We start from the raw sequence: 13461 nt of genomic DNA, 5'->3' as shown, positions 1-13461 counted from the left end.
GCTGAATTCCCTCCCCAGAGACGGCCATTTTGCCACTTTCTTAAGTGTTCTTCCAGAGCTGTTCTCTGCATATGCAAGTCATTACGTACACACATCCTTTTCTGTCTTTGCCCAAACGTTGCATATTTTACACTCTGTTCAACACCTTGTCTTTTTCACATAATTATCCATCTTGGCTATTGTTCCATATCAGCACATAAAGAACAGCTTCATTTTTTTTACATTTACATAATATCCTGTCGTGCCGATGCACCATAATTTATTTACCGTCTTTATTCTCTGTCTTTGGTGATTACCAGCAGTGCCACAATGAATAATCCTTGAAGGGTGACATTTGACAGATGCATGGGTAGAGCTATCTTTCTGGTGCTGCTTCTCTGTCCCCCTTGTCCTCTCCCCTGTACCCCTTCAATGGGTGCTGAGGAAGGTTGGGGTCATGGAGCTGGAAGAACCGGTGAGCAGAAAGCCACGGGCAGACAGGAGGATGTCCAAGCTGTCTGAGGGCTCCAGGCTTCTGTGGTGTGGAATAGAGAGGGGCTGGTCTAGGCAGTTTGGAGAATTCCAGTGCCTAAAAGATCTAAATTGGAAGGGACCATGTACTTGTTCAAATACATGTCCCAGGGCTGCACCCAACAACCAGTGAATTAAACTCTCCAGGGAGGACCTGGGAACCTGCCCCCTGCCGGAGGCGGATGCGGGGAGAACTTCTGACGGGGGAAAAAGTGAGAAACTCTGATCTAGTACAACCCACCTCACCACAGGAAGACTGAGGCCCAGAAAGTGGGTGGGACTCACTCACGGTTACACGGCCAGAGTGAGTCAGAGCCAGGAACCTGAGGCTTTGAGTCCCCGCTCTCCTTTGCCCATTGCCAAGTACTTGGTGTGAAGTAAGGTTGTTGGTGGGAGGACAACTTTCCGCACCTAGCGGCCCACCCAGCCCTCAGTGCTTTGGGTAGCCCCTCCCCCAGGCTGCCTGGCCTCACATCACTGAGCCATTGGGGCTCTGCTGTCCTCTCCCAGAAGCTGCAAAGATAGGGCAAAGCTTAGCCTAAAAGAATGATCGCTCTTCGATGGTGCTGCTTTGGCAGGGTGAGTTACTTGGGAGGCAGGGCGGGAGGCTTCCTGGCATCTCAGATCACAGGCCAGGCCATGTCCACCCCGGGCTGCGGTGGGTGAGTGTGGCTCCCCAGTGACCTGACCTAAGCAAAGATAGCCCCCAGCTTGCTAAGCCCTCACACATGAGCCAATGTGGGGAGTCTTGGGGTTGGGGAAGAGGGTATCCCTCTGGATTAAAGGAGGGAGGAAGGGTTCCAGATCAGAAAACATAGTTGGGCCCGAAAAGATGGACTTGGGTGGGGGTGGAGTGGGCCAGCAAAGCAATCCGCGGAGTGGGGACTCCTTACCCAGTGCACAGGAGAGCAGTGGGAAGACCGGCAATGGGACTCGTGCTCAGGAAGGCAGGTCCGTGCTGTCGGAGACTCTTAAGACCATGGGTGACACCCAGAAAGGAGTAGTATGGGGACAGCAAGGCTAAGGCAAGAAGTCTGCAGCCCCCCATCGCACCCACATTGTGCTCTGACCATCCTGCTGGGTCTGCAGAGCCAGAGACGGACGACGTGTCTCCAACTGGATGTATCCGCAGCTGGAGGTCAGGTCGCCAGCGTCCTACCTTAGGACAGAAAACTCCCCCTGACCCCAGAGAAGCAAATGTCTGTCTCCTTCTTGGACATCAGCAAAGCTGGGGCTACCAGCTGCTCCCAGACCCCCTCCCTGTGCCGGAGCCTCCGGAATGTCAGGGGAAGCTCATGGTTCACCCAGATGTCTCCTGCTCTAATTTAAGTACCTTCCATCTAGTTGGCTGATGGGGGACACTCAGCAGCCCCTCTCCCCACCCTCCAACACCCTTAAAAGATTCAAGGGCAGAGGCTGGCTGCTCTCAGCCTTCCCTTCTGCCTACCCCACAGGTCCTACCCCATCTGCCAGAGCAGGGGCTTCTCCCTCTCTCCACTAGTGAGTTAGGGCGGGGCGGGAGCATCGGCTTTTCATCAGTCCTCTCTTTACCAGTATAGCGGGAACTGCATGGGCTTTGGAGGCAGATGGCTTGGGGTTTGGATTCTGGTTCCAACACATGTGCCATGTGACTCTGGGCAGATAACTTAGCCTCACTAAGTCCCAGCTTCCTTTCTGTCTGCAAAAGGGCCCAGAGTAATACAGTCCGTACCTCCTGGTAGAGGGAGGGTGGTATCTGCCTATGTCTTGGCCTGTGGAGGGCGCTCTTTCATCTGCCACCCCTCTGCCTGTCACCTCACCTGAGGTCAAGGGAGGTTGCAGTGTATGCCTAGAAGGTGGGAGGATCATTGATGAGGAGATCACAGGTAACATGGGTACCCCTTCCTCTGGTTACTGACTAGTTGGGGCTGCCACCCACACAACGTAGTTCACACCGCAGCGCAGTTTACACCCCTACCTGGCTTTGCCACTCACCTCTTTCCCAGGCAGCTCCTGCCAGCCCCGTTGCCTAGCACTTTGGGTAGTCAGTTAATTTAATTAGTGAAAACGCCACCCCCTCTGCCAGCCCCCTAGCCCTTCCAGGCCCCTCCCCACTCATAGGACTCCCCATTTCCTCCCGGAGCTACCATGAAGCGGAAGAGGAGAGTCTCTCATGAACCGAGCAAGTGGTTTGTTTCTCAGCTCTGGGCCCTGGCTGAGCCCTAATTAAGCACCAGCGCCTGGGGCAGCACAGATAATAGACTGGTAGAATGGCTGCCTGGGAAATGGGACTTGAGAGGGTGCCCAGAGGCCAGGCTGGGCAGGACACCTGCCCACAGCCATCACCACCAGAGGACAAGCTCCCCAGTTGGGGAGCTTGGCTCGTGCATGGCCCAGCCCTCTGGCATGGCACTGATGCTCCAGGACCACCCTGCACTGGCCCCCAACCCCCATATCAGCACCCCCCCACACACACACACACACACTGTTTCCCTCCACTGCAGTGACGCCCCCACTGCCCCAGACTCTCCCCCACCTCTCAGGACACTTGCACACAGTCTGCTCCCCTCCCCCACATTCTGCTGAGCATCAAGAGCCAGGGACTCCGGGGGCATAGGATTATGGCACCGGGTTCACTGTTCGCATTCGGATTGGCTGGATCAGAGCCCTCTGAAAAGCTTAGGGCTCATCTGGACTTCTAGCTCAAATGAAGATTCCTGACTCAAAGGGCCCAGGGCGGGGCTTAAGATTCTGCGTTTCTTAAGATTTCTGCAATCTCCTAGGCGATGCTGACGTTGCTTGTAGGAGCTGGGGGCGGGGTGAGGGAGAAGCTCGGGAAACCCAGGTGGAAAGGAAGAGCCTCAGAGGGGGTGTCCAAGGCTGGGGGACTTGGCAGGGACAGTGGGGACCAGGCAGGGAGAACTCATTGCGCCATCCCGAAAAGACATCAGGACAGAAAGTCTGACAGTCCTGCCATTTGGGACAAGGTGAGTCTTGCAGAGAATCTGGTTATAATTGGTTGGTCACTACTTATCGGATTTTGGTCATTAAGGGTACATTGGAGTGGCCTTTGCCCAGTGCCACACTGTGCTACCTTCCTCAGGGTACCTGCCAGTCTTAGGTCTCCAAACTAGACGGACAGAGTGCTGGTCAGGTCCCCAGGGATTGACTGTGTCCATTCAGGCACCCCAGCTCCTTCTGTAGCTAATGGAGGCTTTCACTCAGGAGATCACTGACCCTCTCTCGGGGTGTCATGAAGGTCTCTTGGAGTGTCACTGGGTGTCCCTTAGGATGGTGCTGTTCTCTCTGGGTGTCATCGACCGTCTCTCAGGGTGTTGCTCACCATCTCAAAGTGTGTCTCTGGTCATCTCTTGAATGTGGTTGGCAGTCTTTCCTGGTGACACTGGTCATCTCTTGGGCTGACGCTGCTGTCTGTGCACAGCCTTCTAGGTCTCTCTCTGCACTGGAACCACCCCCCCACCCCAGCTGGCATACTCTTTCTCAGATGGCATAAGGCTAATGTGGCAGCTGAGAGACAGGGCTGGGTCTCAGCCTGGGCCTCCAGCCTGAGGGGTCACCCAGGGGCAGCCCCCAGATGATCTGGTCCAATTTTCCCCTTTCAGCCTCGGTGGAGAAAACCCCTTGTGAGCTTTCATCCTCCCTACAGAAGCTCAGGACGGAGAGAATGCCTCTGTTTTCAGTCCCTGCTTGTCCCCCAAGAAATACACCATGGGGACAGGGAAAGAAGGGTTTTTATGACCAAGCAGAAATGGATTCCGCCTGCTGGCTGGGTGTTTGGGGCTGATTATGCAGCCTCTTCAGCTGGAAAAACAGGGAGAGAAGGAAAGTAAGTCTCAGAAGGCATTTGTGAAAAAGAAAAGCAGTGACATCTGTAAAGCACCTGGCGTAGTGCCCAGCATACAGTAGGTGTTTAATAAATGACTCATCCCACTGCACACCAAGCCACCTAGACACAGCCTGCTGTGGGGGCCAGGGCAGGGGCAGCTGATGGCTGGCGCTGGTGAAGGGGCTCCCTGCACACTGGCTCACCTGGTCCACCTGTGACCAAAACTGGGGCATCGCACCATTCCTGGGCTCCCAGACGTTGTTATTACCTGGAGCCTTCGCAGCATGGATTTGTGGAAAATTTAATAAAAGGTAATTAAGTACCAGCTCCAGACAGGCTGGATGTATGCATGGAGTCTCCAGATTTGGCACCTGTGGCCAAGGGCTCAAAGACCCTCCCAATCTGTGTGCCCCTCCTTCCTCTCTCTCTGTCTCTGTCTCTCTCTCTCTCTCTCTCCTCCTCCATCACACCTCACTGAGTCTCAACCCCATCAAGCCTGACTGCTAATGCGATTTCCTGTCATGTTCTTGAAAGCCTCTGCCAAGAAAACCAGCCCCTAGAGCAGATCTTCCTGGGCCTCTGGACCTCAGAGGTTCTGCAGTGAGGACACCCCTTCAGAAGCAGTGTGGCGGGGGCTGAGGAGAGCCCAGGGGAGAGCTTGGCTCGGGTGCCTGCTAGATATCCTACTGCAGAGGCACGTCCCGTGGGTGGGCGAGTTTGGGTCTCAGGATCCTCATCGGGAAGATGGGTAGGGCTAGACTTGACCCCTTTGGACCATCAGCCTATGAAATGTAATAACGTTAAGTAATAACGTTGGGGACTTTCCTATAAGTCCTGGGACAGGATCACTTCAAGCAGACCCCATGGGCCAGGCATAGGACCTGTGAAGCGAGTTATAAAGTCTGAGAGGTTTTATTATTATTATTATTATTATTATTATTATTATTAATTATTTCTAATGATTCTGTGGGTGCTAATCCACAGCAACTGTCCCCACCTCGCTGACGGGCGGGCGGGCTTCAACTGCAGAGGTGGAATTTAGGGTGCTCGAGAGGACGGCTTCACCCAGGGATGGGTGGAGAAAAGAAGTCTTGGAGGGTCGGTGTCTGTAACCGCCAGGCCGGGGGGTTTGCAGACGTGTGTCATGAAAGCACACCTGTGAGCCTTGCACACGCGTTTGTGCACGCCGAAGAGGGAGCGCTGTGTGATGTGGAGAGTGCAGTTAACTGGTATTTGTCCAACAGCACAGAGCATAAGATTAAGGGACAGACAGGGAAACACCGTCTCAGATCACACCGTGCTGCTCCCGGGCAGTGTGCGACACACAGTAGGGGCTCAGGGAGTAACTGTTGTTAGTATTGCCCACTCTGTCCTGGCCACCCACGGGGGCTGTCCTCACAGGTCCGAATAGATGCAGGGGTGCGGTTGTGTGGGAGCCTCACCTCTACCCCTTTCTCCGGCCTCAGAAGAAGAGCAAGGTGCACTACCATGTCGCTGTCATCATCAACTACCTGGGCCATTGCGTCTCCCTGGTGGCCCTCCTGGTGGCCTTTGTCCTTTTTCTGCGGCTCAGGTGAGAAGGCCCCAGCACTTCCAGGTTTTGAGCAGGACACAGAAGTCAGATGCAGGGGCTGCCGGGAAGGGAGGCCTCCCTGCTCACCTCAGCGGGAGGAAGAGACAGATACAGAGTCCAGGTCTCTTGGAACCTCTGGCAGGGTCACTTCTGTCCTCCTGCCTAGTAACTGCTGGGAGGGAGGGGGAATAGCCAAAGCATCAGAGCTGAAAGCTAGTTGGGAGGTGTCCTGCTGAAGGCTTTTTATGTTTTCTGACCCTCAACCCGGATCTACGGGGAGGGGAAGGGTGCCCACGGGAGAAGAGGCAGCCCCTGGTCCCAGTAAGCAGGCAGCCTCTGGTCCTGAAGCACTGGCTGTGGCAGGCTCTGCCTGGGACTTAGGTCTGGATGGGCCATAGGTAGGATAGAACCCTCGGGGCATCAGGAGGGCCTCTGCTGCCGCCTTCTCAGTGTGACTTAGCCAGTCAGCCCCATGCTGAGCCTCAGTTTCCCCACCATACACCTGGGCTGGAGTGATGCTGGTGACCTGTCTGTCATCCTCACTCTCCTTGCTCCCTCATCCACCCTCCCTTGCTGCTCCCAGAAGCATCCGGTGCCTGAGAAACATCATCCACTGGAACCTCATCTCAGCCTTCATCCTGCGCAATGCCACGTGGTTCGTGGTCCAGTTCACCATGAGCCCTGAAGTCCACCAGAGCAATGTGGTGTGTCCTGGAGGGGCAGGCCTGGGGTCAAAGGAGGGGTCCAGGTGGGACTGCCCTGGTGGAGGAGGGGCCGGGGCCAGGCCTCAGGGCGCATAGAACAGGAGCACATCTTGGGGCGGGGGGTGGGGGGTGTGTGTACCCTGTTCTGCCGAGAGGAGGCCCCTGGCCCAAGGTAGGATGCTGCTGCCACCCTAACCCTGTCCCCTGCCTCACCGTCATCTCTGGTGGGGGTGGGGCGGCAGGGCTGGTGCAGGTTGGTGACAGCTGCCTACAACTACTTCCACGTGACCAACTTCTTCTGGATGTTCGGGGAGGGGTGCTACCTGCACACGGCCATCGTGCTCACCTACTCCACCGACCGGCTGCGCAAGTGGATGTTCATCTGCATTGGCTGGGGTGAGTGGGCCAGTTCCCCTGCCAGCCTGGCTGCCCCCTCCTCACCCCGACTCAGGCCAGCCGGCTGCAGGGCCGGGTTAAGGTGGCAGGGTGCAAACCACAGCCCTCTGCGCCTACAGGAAGCGGTGGGAGTATCTTGAAGGAAGCACATTGGACGAGTGGGTCCGAGCTCTCCCCTGGGAACCCCTGCCTGCCTCTAGGTTCTGGGCTGCACTGGGGTCCTCCAGGCCCTGCACCCCCCAGACCCCATTGATGGGCTCTGTGACAGCCAGTCTCTCCCCTAGGTGTGCCTTTCCCCATCATCGTGGCCTGGGCCATTGGGAAACTGTACTACGACAACGAGAAGTAAGTCGCCTCCTTCCCCTCACTGCCCTCAGGGCCCCTTGAACCCCGAGGTCCAGGCTTTCAAGCCCAGCTGTGCCTGACACTCCCCAAGCACCTTCTGCCACATCACCTTCGCTGTTAGGGACACAGTTTCTTCATCTACAAAGGGAGGATGCGGGCGGCTCGACTAATCCAAGGCTCTCTCGCACCGCTCTGCCTGAGGAGGGGCTGGACAGGCGGCTCTCACAACAGGCAGAGCCCCGTGAGGGTTACCAGGCTGCCCAGGTTCTGAATCATGGCTCTGTCATTGAATAGCTATACAACCTTGGGCCCATTACTGCAGTGTGCCTCGGTTTACTCAACTACGAACGGGCATCCTAATAATAGTCTCTCTATCAGAGAGTGGTTGTGGGTGAGTATTTAGGATAGTAAGCATTTAGGATAGTGTCTGGCACATAGTAAATGCTATATAAATGTTTTCTATTACTTTTAAGATTCAAAAGATTCCATGGACTTAATAGAAATTGTTCCAGACAATCTCAGAGACTCCTTCCAGCTCTGAAGTCCTGAGGTGCCTTATTAAATGGACTCAGGTGTTCCCAGCTGCCTTTGAAACCTAGACGTCTGCTGCAGTGGTTCTTAGCCTTGGAGAACATCGGAGTCCCCCAGCAAGCTCTAGGGTTTGCAGACGTGTGTCATGAAAGCACACCTGCAAGCCTTGCACACGCGTTTGTGCACGCCGAAGAGGGAGCGCTGTGTGATGTGGAGAGTGCAGTTAACTGGTATTTGTCCAACAGCACAGAGCATAAGATTAAGGGACAGACAGGGAAACACCGTCTCAGATCACACCGTGCTGCTCCCGGGCAGTGTGCGACACACAGTAGGGGCTCAGGGAGTAACTGTTGTTAGTATTGCCCACTCTGTCCTGGCCACCCACGGGGGCTGTCCTCACAGGTCCGAATAGATGCAGGGGTGCGGTTGTGTGGGAGCCTCACCTCTACCCCTTTCTCCGGCCTCAGAAGAAGAGCAAGGTGCACTACCATGTCGCTGTCATCATCAACTACCTGGGCCATTGCGTCTCCCTGGTGGCCCTCCTGGTGGCCTTTGTCCTTTTTCTGCGGCTCAGGTGAGAAGGCCCCAGCACTTCCAGGTTTTGAACAGGACACAGAAGTCAGATGCAGGGGCTGCCGGGAAGGGAGGCCTCCCTGCTCACCTCAGCGGGAGGAAGAGACAGATACAGAGTCCAGGTCTCTTGGAACCTCTGGCAGGGTCACTTCTGTCCCCCTGCCTAGAAACTGCTGGGAGGGAGGGGGAATAGCCAAAGCATCAGAGCTGAAAGCTAGTTGGGAGGTGTCCTGCTGAAGGCTTTTTATGTTTTCTGACCCTCAACCCGGATCTACGGGGAGGGGAAGGGTGCCCACGGGAGAAGAGGCAGCCCCTGGTCCCAGTAAGCAGGCAGCCTCTGGTCCTGAAGCACTGGCTGTGGCAGGCTCTGCCTGGAACTTAGGTCTGGATGGGCCATAGGTAGGATAGAACCCTCGGGGCATCAGGAGGGCCTCTGCTGCCACCTTCTCAGAGTGACTTAGCCAGTCAGCCCCATGCTGAGCCTCAGTTTCCCCACCATACACCTGGGCTGGAGTGATGCTGGTGACCTGTCTGTCATCCTCACTCTCCTTGCTCCCTCATCCACCCTCCCTTGCTGCTCCCAGAAGCATCCGGTGCCTGAGAAACATCATCCACTGGAACCTCATCTCAGCCTTCATCCTGCGCAATGCCACGTGGTTCGTGGTCCAGTTCACCATGAGCCCTGAAGTCCACCAGAGCAATGTGGTGTGTCCTGGAGGGGCAGGCCTGGGGTCAAAGGAGGGGTCCAGGTGGGACTGCCCTGGTGGAGAAGGGGCCGGGGCCGGGGCCAGGCCTCAGGGCGCATAGAACAGGAGCACATCTTGGGGCGGGGGGTGGGGGGGGGTGTGCCCTGTTCTGCCGAGAGGAGGCCCCTGGCCCAAGGTAGGATGCTGCTGCCACCCTAACCCTGTCCCCTGCCTCACCGTCATCTCTGGTGGGGGTGGGGCGGCAGGGCTGGTGCAGGTTGGTGACAGCTGCCTACAACTACTTCCACGTGACCAACTTCTTCTGGATGTTCGGGGAGGGGTGCTACCTGCACACGGCCATCGTGCTCACCTACTCCACCGACCGGCTGCGCAAGTGGATGTTCATCTGCATTGGCTGGGGTGAGTGGGCCAGTCCCCCCGCCAGCCTGGCTGCCCCCTCCTCACCCCGACTCAGGCCAGCCGGCTGCAGGGCCGGGTTAGGGTGGCGGGGTGCACACCACAGCCCTCTGCGCCTACAGGAGGCGGTGGGAGTATCTTGAAGGAAGCACATTGGACGAGTGGGTCCGAGCTCTCCCCTGGGAACCCCTGCCTGCCTCTAGGTTCTGGGCTGCACTGGGGTCCTCCAGGCCCTGCACCCCCCAGACCCCATTGATGGGCTCTGTGACAGCCAGTCTCTCCCCCAGGTGTGCCTTTCCCCATCATCGTGGCCTGGGCCATCGGGAAACTGTACTACGACAACGAGAAGTAAGTCGCCTCCTTCCCCTCACTGCCCTCAGGGCCTCTTGAACCCCGAGGTCCAGGCTTTCAAGCCCAGCTGTGCCTGACACTCCCCAAGCACCTTCTGCCACATCACCTTCGCTGTTAGGGACACAGTTTCTTCATCTACAAAGGGAGAGTGCGGGCGGCTCAGCTAATCCAAGGTCGCAGCGCTCTGCCTGAGAAGGGGCTGGAGAGGCGGCTCTCACAACAGGCAGAGCCCCGTGAGGGTTACCAGGCTGCCCAGGTTCTGAATCATGGCTCTGTCATTGAATAGCTATACAACCTTGGGCCCATTACTGCAGTGTGCCTCGGTTTACTCAACTACGAACGGGCATCCTAATAATAGTCTCTCTATCAGAGAGTGGTTGTGGGTGAGTATTTAGGATAGTAAGCATTTAGGATAGTGTCTGGCACATAGTAAATGCTATATAAATGTTTTCTATTACTTTTAAGATTCAAAAGATTCCATGGACTTAATAGAAATTGTTCCAGACAATCTCAGAGACTCCTTCCAGCTCTGAAGTCCTGAGGTGCCTTATTAAATGGACTCAGGTGTTCCCAGCTGCCTTTGAAACCTAGACGTCTGCTGCAGTGGTTCTTAGCCTTGGAGAACATCGGAGTCCCCCAGCAAGCTCTAGGGAGGTCTGGAGAGTGGGCCGGGACGGGGACTGATGCTCAGGCTTGACCTCCATAAGCCATGTAATGTTTGATGGTTTCGATGTCGTTGGTCTGGAGTGTGTGACCTGGGCACTGGGATATTTTTTTTAACCGCCCACGTGATTTTACCATGCACCTGAGATTGAGAACCACTGAGAGAGAGGGGCAGAAAAGAGGACACACACAGGGGACTGCCAGGGTCTTCTCTGCCAAAGCGTTCTCAGGAACACCGGTCTGACCAGGGTTCCAGGCGGCCTCCATCACAGTGACGATTCCTCCCCACTATCATAGAGAGGAAGGTGCCCACTACCACCTCACTGGGCTGGGCAAAGAGCCTGAAAAATTATGTTCATATTATGAGGGCAAGATCCTTTCTGACTCTGGCTAGCTGGCTCTCTCTACATTTGCACAGCTGGTGAGGTGGGGACCTGGGCTAGGAGGGGGAGCCAGCTGACAGACACAACTGGGGGCCTGGGTCCCAGAGCAAGAGCATCGTAAACCCTGGGCGATGGTGCCTGGGCCTCCAGGTATGCAGGCGTGGGTGTGAGAACAGGGGAGGAGAGAAAGAACAGGTTTCCCAAAGCTGCCCAGTGTGTATGTGTCTGTATACATCCCGGAGGGAAAAGGGTGCCTGAGCGGGAGAAGTCCCTCTGTATGACTCTGGAGCCCCACCTTGTGGCAAGATGCTGACACTGCAGCAGAAGGGAGCCAGGTGTGAGACATGGAATCGAACTTGAGACCCAAGACCAAGGACTGGAGTGGGCCTCAGACAGCTCACATTTGGTCTGCACAGTGTTTTTTAAAAACTTAAATTTGTTGCCAGTCTTTAAAAAGTCAAGAAGTTTCACATAAAAATCTCAGTTCTGGTTTATGGAAGCATCACGAGACCTAGACACTGCGGGTATGCATGCCCGCACATCCTCTCTGCACAAGGACGTAGGACTTCCTGTGTGCCCGTCCCTGCCCACTCCTCGGACCTCCCTAGAGCTTGCTGGAGGGAACTCAGGAAAATGCAAAGCAAGTCTGCCTCCTGCGACAGGTGGAACCTATGAAATCTCTGCCTCGAGGTTGTTCAGGCTACAACTGAACAGATTCGGAGATTGCTAGCCATTGGGTGCTCACTTCATGACAGAGACAGGGCAAGGTACCACCAGTGGGCATGTGCCAGAGCCACCGTGGGAACCGAGGGAAGCAGTGGTGTGCTGAGCTCACGCCTGTTCCACTCAGTGGTCTTTTTCACGATGTCCTCCCCGCCACCCCCGCCAGCTTTCAGCTTTACATCTCATAATAGAGGACGCTGTGCTTTCTGCAGATGGGGCACCTGAGGCACTGTGGTGGGATCAAGGGGCTTGGCCTTCTGCCAGGGTTGGAATTGAGGCACCTAGAGACTGGCTTCCGGCCAAGCACTGCCCCTCCCCCATGCCACCGGAGTAGGCGAAGATGACCCCGCCTCTTCCTCCCCTCTGTGGCCTTCTAGGTGCTGGTTTGGCAAAAGGCCTGGGGTGTACACCGACTACATCTACCAGGGCCCCATGATCTTGGTCCTGCTGGTAAGAACCTGGGCAGGGGGAAAGGAGAGAGGGGCACAGTGGGGAGGGACAATCAGTGCTTACTGTGGCCCCGGAGAATCCCTCTGCCTAGAGGTGGGGGTGCAGGGCCAGGAACGTGTCAATGAAGCCGGAGGGAGAGCAGCAGGGAGGACCAAGACCAGACCTGAGATGCTGAGTCCCCAACCTGTCCGCCCACACCGTCCCACTGTGTGCTCACATTGCAGATCAATTTCATCTTCCTCTTCAACATCGTTCGCATCCTCATGACCAAACTTCGGGCGTCCACTACATCTGAGACCATTCAGTACAGGTAGCCGGTCCTGCCTCCCCCACCCTTGGGTCCCCCTCCAGGCCTGGCAGTCCCTCCCAAAGCCCCAGCTCCACCTCCCAGTCTGACATTTCTGGGAGCTGCCACCCCCCCACACTCCAGTACCCTCTGGGGTGGGCTGTGACTCTGGGTCTCCCCACCTGCCCCTCCACCCCAGGAAGGCTGTGAAGGCCACGCTGGTGCTGCTCCCGCTGCTGGGCATCACGTACATGCTGTTCTTCGTGAACCCCGGGGAGGACGAGGTCTCCCGGGTCGTCTTCATCTACTTCAACTCCTTCCTGGAGTCCTTCCAGGTACGGCACCCGCCCCTCACTCGGCCTGGCCACCCCCACACCCCCTCAGGTGGGCGTCTCCCAGGCAGAGGCCTGGTGGGGCAGGAGGCTGGGGCAGAAAGGGGGCGGCCTGAAGGCGCGGTGGGGCCACACACCCCCAGTCCTTTGATCCGCCTCCCCCTCCACCCTAGGGTTTCTTCGTGTCTGTGTTCTACTGTTTCCTCAACAGCGAGGTAAGGGCCCCGGGCTGGGGCTCAGGATGGCGGGAGGCCTGCTGGGACCAGAGGAGGTCTGTAGCCTCCTCCTGCTCTCCACATGCCGGCCCTCTCCTCCCTGCCCCCAGGTCCCTATGGGGACGCTGCTGGGAGCCCCTTGCCACCTGTCCATGCTGCTCCCACGGTGGCGAGCCCTCTCCTTTGTTCTCATAAGCAGTCGGCATGGAAGAGCCGGGACTTCAGTCTCATCAATGAGTCTGTGAAGTGGGGTATCGGAAACCAGGAGGGGCTGAGCCCCAGGGCAGGGGTTGCATGTGGGTTGAGGGTAGGAGTTCTTCCTGCCAAAGGCCATTTGGCACCTTCGTGTGGATCAGAAAAAGGCACCCCTTCCTCAGAACACTTGAGGAAACTGTCCCAACAAATATGCAGTGTCGAAGATGTGAATGTCACCACCTCCTGTGTGGCCCCCTGTGCACCTCACCTGTGCAGCTGCTTATGGCAGCCCTGGGGGAGTG

At 56.6% G+C, this 13461-nt stretch overlaps 1 protein-coding gene across 1 annotated transcript in view; it reads left to right on the top strand.

Moving 5' to 3' along the window:
• Nucleotides 1–13461, top strand: part of LOC105303517 (corticotropin-releasing factor receptor 1) — a 48732-nt gene that overhangs the window by 32735 nt on the left and 2536 nt on the right. The window contains exons 4-19 of the mRNA XM_023521551.1: nt 1600–1648; nt 1965–2010; nt 5803–5909; nt 6493–6613; nt 6856–7009; nt 7294–7354; nt 7954–8023; nt 8353–8459; nt 9043–9163; nt 9411–9564; nt 9849–9909; nt 12059–12131; nt 12356–12441; nt 12617–12752; nt 12923–12977; nt 13075–13215. Coding sequence (XP_023377319.1) covers nt 1600–1648; nt 1965–2010; nt 5803–5909; nt 6493–6613; nt 6856–7009; nt 7294–7354; nt 7954–8023; nt 8353–8459; nt 9043–9163; nt 9411–9564; nt 9849–9909; nt 12059–12131; nt 12356–12441; nt 12617–12752; nt 12923–12977; nt 13075–13215 — 1542 coding nt within the window. The remainder of the gene's footprint in view (nt 1–1599; nt 1649–1964; nt 2011–5802; nt 5910–6492; nt 6614–6855; nt 7010–7293; nt 7355–7953; nt 8024–8352; nt 8460–9042; nt 9164–9410; nt 9565–9848; nt 9910–12058; nt 12132–12355; nt 12442–12616; nt 12753–12922; nt 12978–13074; nt 13216–13461) is intronic.

Source organism: Pteropus vampyrus, unplaced genomic scaffold (genome assembly GCF_000151845.1).
Source record: "Pteropus vampyrus isolate Shadow unplaced genomic scaffold, Pvam_2.0 Scaffold306, whole genome shotgun sequence".
Taxonomy (NCBI): Eukaryota; Metazoa; Chordata; class Mammalia; order Chiroptera; family Pteropodidae; genus Pteropus; species Pteropus vampyrus.
This window is presented reverse-complemented; position numbering and strand designations above follow the sequence as displayed.